Below are 13882 nucleotides of genomic sequence, written 5' to 3' on the forward strand. Positions count from 1 at the left end.
GGAGTCATTTCCCTTATTTTATTTCTACCTCTGTCTCTATATCTTTATCTCCTTCAAGTCAGTCTAGTCTCCCGGTGACTATATGAACAAAACCATGCACTTTTTTTTGGCAACATCGTTGGAAGTGAGTTGCTGTCGCCATTATCTTTATCTTAGGGCTAAAACAAGTGACTGTCCCAAAGTTACACAGCTGGCTTTGTGCGTAAGGCAGGATTAAAACTCACCACCTCCTGCTCTCTAGCCCAGTGCTTTTAACCATGCCATACTAGTTTTACTTTGGTAATCTGCAGTTAAATAACTCACACCACTTGTTTTTCTTACCTTGCAAGCTTGCTGAGCCCAAGGACTTGTTTGTTGGGAAGGTAACCTATATGCACCTAGGCAGAAGGAGAACAAGTCATTAAACAAAGCTCAGGACTCATTGACCTGGGAGATTCATGCATGTGCGCCCATGCCATGTCAGACATGACCCAGAAATTGTCTTTTTAAAAACTGGTGAGTGAAGCAAACAGTCATGCAGTTGCATAAGTCTTAAAATGTCAAGGATAAAGAGAAAACCAACATGCTTGTGAACTCACTTCCCACTTTTTTCCTTTCTTTCCTGTAAAGAATAGAAGATGCAGTCAGAAATCTTTCACAGTTTACTATTTATTAAGCTTACTGAAAAAAACCAAGAATGGCTACATAAGTCCTATAGATAGCAGTGAAAGTACGGAAAGATTTTCTAACATGAAATCAATTTGTTGCAAATCTGAGCTGGCAGCTCAGAAAAAATACTTTCTTTAGTAGTTCACTATATTTATGGACATATTAGCAAATCTGATAAAAACAGGATGCAAAAATGGGAAATGCAGAAGGCAAACAATCTCAGAAACAATAAATGAAGCAAAGAGATGGCTGAAGGCAGAAGTGGGTAGCTTCTGACCTGACAACCACCTGCAAAGTTTGGTCTTTGTTTAGACTTCTAACAAGAACAATCTGTTCCATTGCTCAGCCACCCAAGGAAAAAAAGATGTCTAAAATAAGAGAGAAAGAAGAGTGTGCCAAAAGAGGAAAATGGGTGGCCATATCCATTTTTGGCTGTGGCCCTAATATTTTTGCCCTATCTGCTATATGATGTGACCCTTTAATCCTGCAGCCCTGGATAACAAATGATGCTCACCAATGGCTTAGGGCAGGGGTGTCAAACTCGCAACGTCACATGACGTGTCACGACGTATCACGACTTTTTTTCCATTGCTGCCAATGGGGTGGGCGCAGTTTCGCTATGATGCATCCAGCCCACTGGCCGGCAGTTTGACACCCCTGGCTTAGGGGCAAGGCTAATGATTCCCTCCATCTGGCTACATGGCAAAGAATTTCAGAGATAACTCAGTTGCTCAAAGCACTGGTCATATATAAGCACAAGGATTTGTTGATTTCTACAGCCACAATTAATTCTCCAGGGCAATTTTGGCTGGTTTTAAGTTAAGCACAAAAGGTCATATTGTTCCAATTTTCTCATATCTAATGCCCTGCAAGTTTGAGAGGCTAACCCCCATTCTCTATGCTTTTCATGGATAATAGGAATTATAGCCCAAATCCTAAGGCTAAGAAAGCTGAAGACATTTGGGTTTGGTATATGTTTTCCATTCTACCCAGTAAAGAATATAACAACTTTGAGTTATTTAGCACAAGAATAAAACTAGATTCCTGATTGCGCTTATTGAATTTCTATGGCTTTTTTGCAGGATGGATCTGGGAAAGATGATGTTGAAAGGGTCAATCTCAAACCATGATACACTTGTCTAATCCATGGTTCTTTGTGTCTAGGTCTGGACTCCCAGAATTGCTAAGGAATTTGGTAATTGAAGCCCCAATTAAAGAGCTCCAGTATTAAATCATTTTCTAGCACTCCATTAAAGTCATTAGTTGGTTTAGCAAAAAAAGGACAAAGGTTTCTCTAATTAGCTGGTATTAAAAATTAAACATCAACATATGTATTTAGAATGTAGAGAATTAGGGATGTTAAATTTCATCTGATGAGGGAGGGAAAGTGAAGACAATGTGTTTCATAGTTCAGTTTTGGGGTCATTCAATTTAAAGAAATCTAGTCTATAAATTATGTATATTTCTTTTAAGCTGACTGCCAGTGAGACTGCCTTTGTGATCCTAAAAAAGAGAAATAAGATGCCTAGAAATCAAAATTACTTGAGTCGGCATAGAAGATTGGCAGTCTGTGTTATAAGACGTTGTTTGGAACAATACCAGGATTTTCTGGAAAAAGCAGAGTATGTGAAAAGACATGAACAATAAATTCTAAGTCGAGCACTATAGGACTAGGACTTTAAGACCAATATCTCACTCAGCAAAATAAGAGTAACACCACAAAACTGACTTATCCCACTGGAAAGTAAAGGAAATAAAACATTACCATCCCATAAGGGGAACACAGTAAGATAATTAAGAAGTAATAATATATATAGGGGTATGATGGCTCAGCGGTTAAGAAGCTGGGCTTGTTGGCTGAAAAGCCTACAGCTCAGATTCAAGATCCAAGTGCTGTGTAACAAGGTGAGTTCCCATTACTTGCCCCAGCTCTTGCCCACCTAGCATTTTGAAAGCAGGCAAATGCGAGTAGATAAATAAGTACCACTTTGGTGGGAAGATAAAAGCACTTCATGACCATGGAAGTGTCTTCGGACAATGCTGGCTCTCTTGGATAAGACACAGAGATAAGCACCGCTCCCTAGAGTCAGACATGACTGGACAGAAGAAACCTTTATCTTTACCTCAGTATATATTAGTATCCACAAATACTACTGCCTTTGAAGATCTTTAAATTCAGAACCTGAAGGTAGGTGTATTGGCATTTTTTCCCTTTCAGCACAAGCCACCCCTATGGAATATCTGCCTATTACTGAGTGTTAATGATACAATATACAATGACTAGTCTGTCTTTCTTTTTATTTAAGAGACGGAAAAAGCCATTCACGGAATTTAATTTTCTCTACAGAGGAAAACTAGGAGATAACAGTATACACTATAGATCTTACAGAAAATGAAATGCAACAGAGAAAGGACAACATCATTTCAAGTCAGTGATGAATGACTTGAGGTCTTGGACTATGTGGCCTTCAAAAGTCCCTTTGCATCCAGCCTTCAAAGTTTTCTAACTCTTAACTATTCTATTCTATTCTATTCTATCCTATCCTATCCTATCCTATCCTATCCTATCCTATTGCTATAGAGGAAACTATAAAATAAGCACAGCATAATTTTTAAAACCAGTCTCCAAAACTCTCCTCCTAAAAGCCTGACCCATCACTGTTCCACCCAAGGTGGCTCTTGACCATTTAACAACTAGCTTCTCCTGATTTAAAACTGAATACCTTTTAATCGGTATTTTTAGTAACAAGTGGAGAAGGGACTCTGAGTCAATTCTATCACACAGTGTCAGCATTCAGAATTTTGCCTAGCTAGGCTACATGGATTTGAAAGGATTACCCTTTGAAAGGAATGGAGAGGGCAAATGGAGAAAGTAAAGGTAAGTAGAAAAACTGCTCTTACTGTGCTGCAACAGGCCAAGGGCATTTTCAAATAGGTCTCTTGTGACCCAGAAGAAGTCAAAGTTTATGTCTGTGATGATCAAATTTAATACAGAGATCTCTGCCCGAAAGGCATGCCACCAGGGGTACTATACAAAGGCTTTGAAATGAAATGTCAGAAACCATTACGAGAGAAATCCAGACTAGTGCAGGGTGATCAAAACAAGAAGCAAACTGACAGGGCTCTTGCTAAAGAAAGGTGGACATTGTGCTTGGAGAGTTTGCTGTGGATGTTAGATGTCAGAAAGCCTTGACCTCAACATGTCCTACTCATTCACTAAATGCCTATAGAGTCCAACAAGCAACTTGGACTTTGATTTCAATCCACCCTTGTTTCTCATTTGTCAACTTCCTGAAGCTTCAGGCCTTTATAAACCTGAACCTGTAAACCTTTTTAAACCTGAATTAAATTAAAATGAACATATCAGTATATCCAAAATGCATAGAAGCAATACATTTATTTGTATATCTTCTTTTCAGGAAATTTTAGGACATCCCCTAGCATGTATAACAAAACATAAAACATGACATAACCATAACATGACATCATATATAACTGATATATAACATAACATAGCACATAACGTAACATTATTCTGCACCAGATAAGATTCAGTTTGCATGTTTGAAAGGACTCCCTTCTAATAATGTACTCAGACTGGAGTTTGACACCAGTTACATTTTTCCTTCCCTCTTCTTTTTTTCTAGCCAGCTTCTCTGACGAAGATTAGTTGGAATTCTAAAGCTTGCATTCCACAAAATTTCCTGTATTCACATATAAATACATGCTAATCTAATACTTTTAGTGGTAAACATTATGCAAATTACAGAAAAAGATTAAGAAGTGGTAAGAAAAAGAAGCTAAAGCAAGAAGAAAAGAGGAATGGAAATCTAATTTATATCAGCATCATTCAAGATACCTCTAGCCTCACACAGCTAGCCTCACAAAACATCCTTGTTTCCATCACACTCCATACCCACATTCATATACAGGTAATCCTCATTCAATGACCACTCATTCAGTGGGCTAATGCCTCCTTAAGTAACACCAGCTGCCTGCAATTAGTGCAGGTTCGCATCCCACCAGGCTCAAGGTTGACTCAGCCTTCCATCCTTCCAAGGTAGGTAAAATGAGGACCCAGATTGTTGGGGGCAATTAAGCTGACTTTGTAATAATGCCGCTTGGGGTGTGTGTGAAAGCCCTAATAAGCAGGCATATACATAGAATGAAGGCTACTGCTAAGCTTGTAAGCCGCCCTGAGTCTTCGGAGAAGGGCGGGATATAAATGGAATTAAAATAAAAAAATAAATAAAACTGTTTGAAGTTATGCCAGTGCTGAACAAGGAGACTTGTAGTCATGGCCATTGCAACATCCCTGCGTTCATATGATTTAGGGGCTTGGCAACTGACTCGCCATTACGATGGTCGCAGTGTCCCACTGTCATGTGATCATCATTTGTGACCTTCACTGCAGGCTTATGACAAGCAAAATCAACAGGGAAGAGAACAGAAGATACAAATTGTGATCATGTCAACTCAGGACACTGTGACTGCATGAAATTCACCAAACAGCCGAATTTACCCAAAGCATAACTGCAGTTGTAAGTCAGTGTGGTCACATGACATTGCGCTTTACAACCTTGTCACTTAGTGTGGAGTTACTACTGTTAAGCAAGGACTACCAGTATTCCCCTTTGTTCTTTAAATTTCTCACCTTGCTCTTATTTAGGTTTTCCTCAGTACAAATCCAACTATAGTCTTTCCTTTCCTTTCAGCAAATTCACGTGTTGTTTTTTTTCATATATCTGTTTTGTGATCAAATTCATTCAATATATTTTTGTACTTGTCACTATTTTTATATTTAATTCATGTGCATTCAGCACCCATTCATTTATGGCAGTATCTCTTCTTGTTTTCTTATACAAACACACCTCTTAACTAAGCCACCCCCATGTCATTGAACTTACTTTTCAAGGATTGCTGGCCAGTGTTGATGGTAGCTGATCACAAGGATTTTTGCCTGCCCTGGATAGAGTTGCACTCCCCCTAAAAGACCAGGCACACAATTGGGTGTTTGTGTGTGTGTGTGTGTGTGTGTGTGTGTGTGTGTGTGTTGTCAGCCGTACATTCCCTCTGAGTTCTCAAGTAAATGTGGTGAGGGGCATTTACCAGCTTTACCCCTGCTTTGATAGGCCTCTATAATCCAAGCGTTGGTTACCTCCTGAATAGATTACATTACTGTAATGCACTTTTGTGTGAAATATGCTTCTGAAGGATACTTGGAAGTCACAGTGGGGCCAGAAGGCAGTGCCATTGTAAGTATCAAGATGAGTGGGAAGAAGCAAACAACAAGAGATGCATAATGATTCCATGGAAATGCTGCAACTTATCTAATCAAGAGAAGAGAATATCTGTAGCTCAGATTTGAACTGTAGCGGCCTTGGTCCCCTCTGAGATTGCTTGTTTTCTTGCAGATGCTTTATTACCATACTAGGCAATAAGTGCTAGTAGAAAGTGGGGGTTTGCTCTCATCTTATACAGTATACTAGAGCAGCCACTAGTATACAAAATAAGAACAAATCACACTCGCTACTAGCACTGACCATGTTACCGAATTTGGTAATGAAATGTCTGCAAAAAAACAATCAAATTTAGAGAGCACCAAGGACTCCACTTATGTAATCAAATAAATAAATAAATAAGGGACAAAAAAATGTACGGTCAGCCTTTGCACAATGGCATCACTGAACACATTTCAGCATTTCAGCAGCAGCAACATGCCTTGCCTGGTGGCCTGGCTTCTATGGAGGCTCTCTCCCTGGAAGAAAATAAAATCACCCCGGCTCAGTTTCAAAATAGGTCTTTTAACATTTCCAGTGTCCCTGACTGGGAGTTATTCTCATCCATCAAGGGTGAGCTGGAATCATCCAAGTTGTATCTGATCCAGTGCCATGGAATTCTCTCCCCGCAGGTTAATTTTTCACTCTCTCTGATGTCTTTGAAATACAGCCTGAAAATTTACTTTCATAAGCTGGTGTTTACTTGCTTAAGCACATGTTACATCATGTACTAATAGCTGTTTTAATATTATGATGGAAAATTTTATTGTAACATTTATTTTGCTACATGATTCATACGTTTGCTTATTTTAACTAAAAGTATTATAGGCAAATTAAAATTGTAAATGATTATGGGCTGGCTTTGCTACGAACATGCAAGCCAAAATCTGAAAAATAAAAAAATCCATCCATCCATTTTAAGTTATTCCTGCCATATGCAGCTGTCATTCCCACTTCAATCAGCTCAATAAAAGTATCAGTTTGGAATTATTGTTTATGGTCCACGTACTTTTCTTTATTAAGAAAATAAATACCATTGGATTGTCATTATTTTAGTGCCAGATCATGTGATTCTTCCAGCTCCAATTCTACTTTATTTTTTTGTTTGTTGAAAGAACAAAAGAAATCCAGCATTGCTAAATCTTCCCACTTGCACTGAATAGGCAGGCAGGCAGGCAGGCAGTTAAATGCGAAGTTGAATGAGAAGAGCAGATACTGAGATAAAGCAAAGAGGAGTGTAGCTATTAGCACTGAGTAATGACCTATAAAATGACTGTTCCAGAGGAGCAAACAAATTGACATCTATTTTTTTAACTAATTCATTCAGCCTTTGTTCTCAACAGCTGTGACTCCCCCTTCTTTGACTCACAGGATACGATCAAAATGACCAAAACACAAAACACTCGATCTGCATTTATTCTACAAAAACCCAGACATAACAAATGGACAAGGGAAAGAAGCATTACATATCCACTCTTGGTTTTAAGTGGGATTTTCTATTTATTAAACTGTGTAGCATATACAGTATGCTTAAAATGTTTTACTGCCTGAATGGAGTAGTAAATAATCCTTTGACATCATTTCAGTCAAAGTACAGAGCTTTTACAACTGATCATTAGGGTATTTGGAGAGAGGATGCACTAAATGCTGTGAACACCTCTTCCTTTACAAAATAAAGATATTTATTTCATATAAATGTCATGGTTCCGACAAATGAAACTCTTCAAAGAACTTCAAGGCATTCTTTACCTTAAAGAATCTTTATTCGAGTAGCATAGCTTCGGCACATACATGGTCGAAGCCAAAATCTGAACATTGGATGTTCTTGCTTTGACAATAAATATATCTGAAACATATTTAAAAATTGAATAGCAACAAATAAATTATGGGCCGGGTTGCCTATTCATGACTCCCCAAAAGCTGCAGTTTGAAACACCACCTTCTGATGTTAATAGCTGGGCTTTTTTTACCCACCTTGCATTTTGTACCTTGTTTAATGGCCTAACATCTGGCTTGGTTGCTCTGTATGCAACATGTATTTTCTTTAAAAACATTTTTGATGATTTGCAAAAGTTGTCCCACAAAGTTTTGCAAATCAAGCATTTAACAAATATTGGCTTATTGATACTACTTTATAGCGGAGAAAAAGAAATTAAAAGTTTACCTTTCCAATAAATGGAACCAGGTGATGTTCACACATTGAAAACATATCTATATCCTTCACAATCACCATCTCATCATGGTCTTCATCAAATATGGCATCATTGAGTACATCTGAAATCAAGACAGGCACATACAATGTAACTATTACTTGCTGCTTTCCTTCTATGTCGTTTTATTTGAATGTATAAGCTACACCATTATCCAAAAACTGGATTTCAAAGCGGTGTACATTAAACATGGGAAATCAACAAAATTAAAAACATAGAGTGCAAATTCATCATCCAAATTACAATGCTGGTTACATTACTGAGAACCAACATTCTCAGAGCAGTTTTGAAGTGGTATTTAACGACTGCTTAAAGCTGCTTTGAAGCTCCCTCGTTCACAGTGACACTTGAGCATCAGTGACACAATATCCTGGGCAATTTAAAGGTTCTTCCATTGTTTTCTTATTGATATTGTTTGTTTTTTAAAAATCTAATATTGGTGGTGCAAGATGGTTTGTTCTTTTACACAGAGAACATCTATTTTGTCTTATCTGCAAATTTAACTACGTTTCAGACATTTCCATTTCCTTGGACCAGCTTCTTTAAAATTCTACCACCTCCAAATTGTGGTGGGATATACACAAACATACACAGATTTACAGTCTTGCTTAAATTTCTAAACCTTTTTGAATATCCAATATTTCTGTATAAATATGACCACAAATATGTAGCTGTGGATCATTTTCAATAAATAAATGAACAAGTGTTATGTTTACTGACTTATTGGTTTACTTGGGTCTCTTTATCCAGTTTCAAGACTTGTGTGGAGAACAGGTCACATTTCAGGTCATATGTATACAGAAACACTGAAAATTGAAAAGGCACAAACATTTAAAAAACACTGTATGCATCTAATAAAATAAATTTGCCATTTTATATTTATATTTGTTTTTAAGAGCAAGACTTTATAATGATACATATCCTATGCATCAGTAATTCTGTAGCAGAAATATTTTTCCAACAATATTTTTCTTTGAACTTGCTGCTTTTGTTCTCAAATTCTAAAATGTCTAGATTTAATTTATAGTAGCCAAACTGGCCCTTTCCAACAATATTTTTCTTTGAACTTGCTGCTTTTGTTCTCAAATCCTCAAATGTCTAGATTTAATTTATAGTAGCCAAACTGGCCCTGGAGTTAGTCAAACTACGTGCAAAGAAAACCACAGTTAACCTGAATTTAAGTTTGTTATAATGACTGAGATCATGTGAAACTCATTTGATCCAAACTAATAACTTAATGGCTTAGTATGTGGACCCAGACTTAAGACATAAATCGTCAAGTTTGGAACTCAACTTTGCAACCTGTTGACTGTAATGTAGATATCTCTGTACCCATTCTCCTCTATTAAAAATTTGAACAATCATAGCCTATCTCACATGTTTATTGTGGAAACTGATACAACAGCAACCTGGAAAACTGGTTAATATGGTAATCAAAAAAAAATTTATCCCAAGAAACCAGATTATTATTGGGTTGAACGGCATCTCTCCTGAGATTAGTGGTTGCCTCATATATTCTGTTGCCTGGGCTGACCTTAGGAGGAGAACTTGTTAATACAGAGATTTTGGTGGAGGCAAATGAATTATGGGAAGGCAGTTGGGATAAAAAAGAAAAGGGATCAGAAACGAAGACTATAAATAAAAGTATAAATTAATCTCATGTTATTTTTTTCCACACTTTTAGATATTTTTAAGAATTGATCTGAATAAAGACAACGGATTTGATGCCATGAAAACCCTCCTTCTCATCTTCAGGTGACCAAAAAGCTAAAATAAATAAATAAATCAACATCCATGCCAGCCACTTCCCCTTTTCTAGCTTCTGCTGAGTGCATCCCTTCCAGTTATGAACACAGGCAAATATACCAATGAACTGCCCTTTAGGCCAGGCGAGATATGCTATCAGGGGTGGTTTTAATTTCCTGTGTGCTGCCAGACAGACGTAGGTATCCCTGACAACCAGAGTTTAGAGGCACACTACTGTTTTGTTACGTACTGTCCATCATTGGCAAGGTCTTAAGGAAGCCAGGCCTGTAAATAGGGGATGTGGAGGGGGGGGGGTGAGAGGAAAGATAAAATATCATTCCAACAAAAAGGCTCAGAAGAGCAGTTGTGACTCAGTTGGCTTTTCAGCACCTCCCTTCCCATAATTCATTTGCCTCCACCAAAATCTCTGGGTGTTAACAAGTTCTCCTCCTAAGTTCAGCCCAGGCAACAGAGGCAACCACTTATCTCAGGAGAGATGCCGTTCAAGTCATGGGTTACATGCAACCCAGCAATAATCTGCTTTCTTGAGATTTTTTAAAAAAAATCTAGTCTAGGATATGCATCTATTAATCCAATAGCACATGTAAGGAGGAGTTATTTGGATTAGCTCACCCAGCCCACCAAGTAGCTCTACTAATTTTTAGATTTGCTTCCCAGAAAAATGCAATCTGTATTCATCTATTTATTCTCACTGTAACGTCACATTTCTAGGTTTTTATAAATGCCTCTTTCAGCTATGAAGAAAGGACAAAGTTGTCAATGCAAGGGACATATTAGGCATGCCAAAGGCTTTGTTTCAGGAATGAGGCTACTATGGGAAAGTTTCATAGGTTTTAGATAATAAAACATTTTGTCCCTAAACAGTAAATACCCCCTTAAGTCAGGTTTGACTCCTGGTTGACTACATCCAGGCAGTTTTCTTATCTATGTTGGCTGGATGATTATGCAGCATCTGGTAGGAGGAAGGCTGATATTTAGGATCACAGCTGCTACAACTATACCACACTTCCCTGAGCATTAATCCCACTGAATTCAATTAGCTTTACACTTCTGAGTAGAAGTCAGCAGAGCAGTTCCACTACCCATTGCTATGAGTCTCTATACGAAAATTTAAAAATATAGACATTCATCTACATTGTAAAAAACAAAACAGTAAAAACATTTCAAATCACCCCAAAAATGATATAGGACCCTGTGTGGCATAGGTAGTTAAGGTATTCGTGTTGAGCTTGTTCTAAGGAAATCTACATCAAGTCCCTACTTACCTGCAAAGTTCTCTAGGTATCTTTGGGCTAGTCCAGGGGTAGGCAACCTTGGCTCTTTTATGACTCGTGGACTTCAACTCCCAAAATTCCTGAGCCAGCATGGCTCAGCTTGGAAACCTCTCCCTTTCCCCTCAGGAATTCTGGGAGTTGAAGTCCACGAGTCATAAAAGAGCCAAGGTTGCCTACCCCTGAGCTAGTCATTCTCTCTCCAGCCTACCTCATATAGTAGTTTTTGTGAGGATAAACTGAGAAAAAACATAAAAATATAGCACTGCTGGCCAGGTCTAGAGCAGTCCCAATAATTTATTTTTCACAATGGCCACACAGATGCCTCTGGTAGGCTGAAGGAGGAGATTGAAACATATCTTTCCCCCATTATTCTGTCCCCAACCTCAAGATAACATTGAATCAAAGAATTAAAATTCTAGAATGAATCAGCCTTCCAAGAATTTATCACCCTTATTTCAAAGTCCTCCAAATTAGCAACCATCTCCACATCTTTTGGTAACAAATTCCACAGTAATAAGATGAGTTTGTTTGGTCTCCTTTAGGGTACCTTCCCATCAGCATCAAAGAACCCCAGGTCCTTTGATTTAAGGGAGGAAGAAAAATTTCTCTCCATTGTCATTTTCTAAGCTAAAGAATTACAGACATTCCACCTTTTTTCCCCAAGGTGTTTCAATCTTTCTATTCTTTGAGATGCTTTTCTTCAGCTGTTCCATATTCTTTTTCAAATCTGGTGAACATAACTGTAGGTAGCACTCCAAGTGCATCTTCCCTAACTTGTAAAGGGCCATTACAGTGTTGGCATTTTTATTTTCAATTCCTTTCCTAATAATCCTCAACACAAAAAGGCCCTTTCACAGCTGTTGTACACTACATCATCACCTTCCTAATATTATGAACAATAATTCCAAGCTTACTGCTTATCCCTAAACCAAGAACATGTACGAACAAATTAAAAAGCATTGGTTGAAGCACACAGCTTTCAGGTAATTCACTTCATATTTCCCATAAAACTGCCCATTTATGCATTGCTTTCTATTTAACCAGAGTGCAATCCATTGAAAGCCAAAGGTTTCTCATACCACAACTAGCAAGAGGAAGAACTGAATGAACATCTTCCAGAAAACCCAAGTCTATATGATCAATGGGATCTTCTCCATCCAGGTGCCAGCTGACATTCTCAAAAAAATAAAAAAATAGGAAATTGGCAGGGCAGGATTTATTTTGCAGAATCAAGCTGACTTTCCGTCAGCAATGTTTGTGTCTCTATATGATTACTTAATTTTCTTTTGCCATTTCTACCAATATGATCTGAACAGATGTTGGTCTAGGAAGATGATCGTTTTGTATATAGTTGCTACTGTCATTAAAGAAAATTGGGCTCATCTTACATAAGTTTATAATTGACCAAATTATCACAGATTCAGTCTTTTGCCTTTAATTGCAATTTAGCTACATTTATAATTTATTTTACAATTCAAATTTATAATTTTATTTCTCTGTAGGCACAAATTGACTCACAGGAGATTTACTTATGTATATCTCTAAGTCTGATAGACAAGTAGAAGAATTTGCATATATGACAAAACAGGTGTCACATCTAGGCCAACGGATTGCTCCTAAGCCACAAAAAAACTTTTTTGAAGAATCACAAGACCTAGGCTGAGTTTTTTAAATCCAAGTTTAAATCTTGTATGGGCACAATCTCTTTTAACCCATAACTAAAGGGATGTGGAATCTCCATACCCGGTAACCATATCAGGTGTCTGTCCTTTTGAGTTGAAAGGTTTAGAAGATGCTGATGGTGGAACATGATTAATCATAGTCAAGGGAAGTTATGCTGGATAAAAGCAAGAAGCACAGCAAGAAAGAGAGAGAAAAAAGATAAAACCTAAATGAAGGGAAACACAGACTGCGTCAGAGGTAAGGGAGCCTGTTGCTATAGAAACTATTTGCATGGCTTTAATGTCACTTGGGCAACCTCTCAGAAGCACCGTTGATTTGATACTCAAAAGGCAGGTCAACAAAATATAGAAGACATATTTAATGGTCGCTGAGCAACTGAGAATTTACTTCATTCCTGGAATAAACAGAATCATGAACTTTTTAAAGAGCAGAGACACCTGTAGTATATTAAAGGCTGCCAAATTTATTTCAATGCTCAGGAACTAAAATTATCAGTCTTTAGTAAAGGTAAAGGTTCCCCGGCACATGCATGCTAGTCATTTCCAACTCTAGGGGCTGGTGCTCATCTCCGTTTCAAAGCCGAAGAGCCAGCGCTTGTCCGAGGATGTCTCCGTGGTCGTGTGGCCGGCATGACTAGACGCCAAAGGCGCACGGAACGCCGTTACCTTCCCACTGTAGTGGTCCCTATTTTTCTACTTGCATTTTTACGTGCTTTCGAACTGCTAGGTTGGCAGAAGCTGGGATGAGTAACACTTGGGATTCGACCCGCCAAACTGCCGACCTTCTGATCGACAAGCTCAGCATCCTAACCCACTGAGCCACCGCATCCCACATCAGTCTTTAAAGTGCCACAAAACTCCTGACTGTTGGAGTCAGCCCCATCAATTAACAGACTAAGATGATCACTTTAGGCACCAACTGCTGGGCAGCTGACAACAGCTCATTTCTTTCTTTCCTTTCATTCGATACATCATCCATATCTACCAAATGGCTTCTTTACTGGAGCAGAACAGGGAAAAGT

At 38.2% G+C, this 13882-nt stretch overlaps 1 protein-coding gene across 1 annotated transcript in view; it reads right to left on the minus strand.

Moving 5' to 3' along the window:
- Positions 1–13882, minus strand: part of GCH1 (GTP cyclohydrolase 1) — a 33789-nt gene that overhangs the window by 11761 nt on the left and 8146 nt on the right. The window contains exons 2-3 of the mRNA XM_081314876.1: positions 8092–8201; positions 322–377 (exon numbers count right to left, since the gene is read on the minus strand). Of these exons, the coding sequence (XP_081171002.1) occupies positions 322–377; positions 8092–8201 (166 nt within the window). The remainder of the gene's footprint in view (positions 1–321; positions 378–8091; positions 8202–13882) is intronic.

This window comes from Vipera berus (assembly GCF_964194415.1).
Source record: "Vipera berus genome assembly, chromosome: 1".
In the NCBI taxonomy this organism is placed as follows: Eukaryota; Metazoa; Chordata; class Lepidosauria; order Squamata; family Viperidae; genus Vipera; species Vipera berus.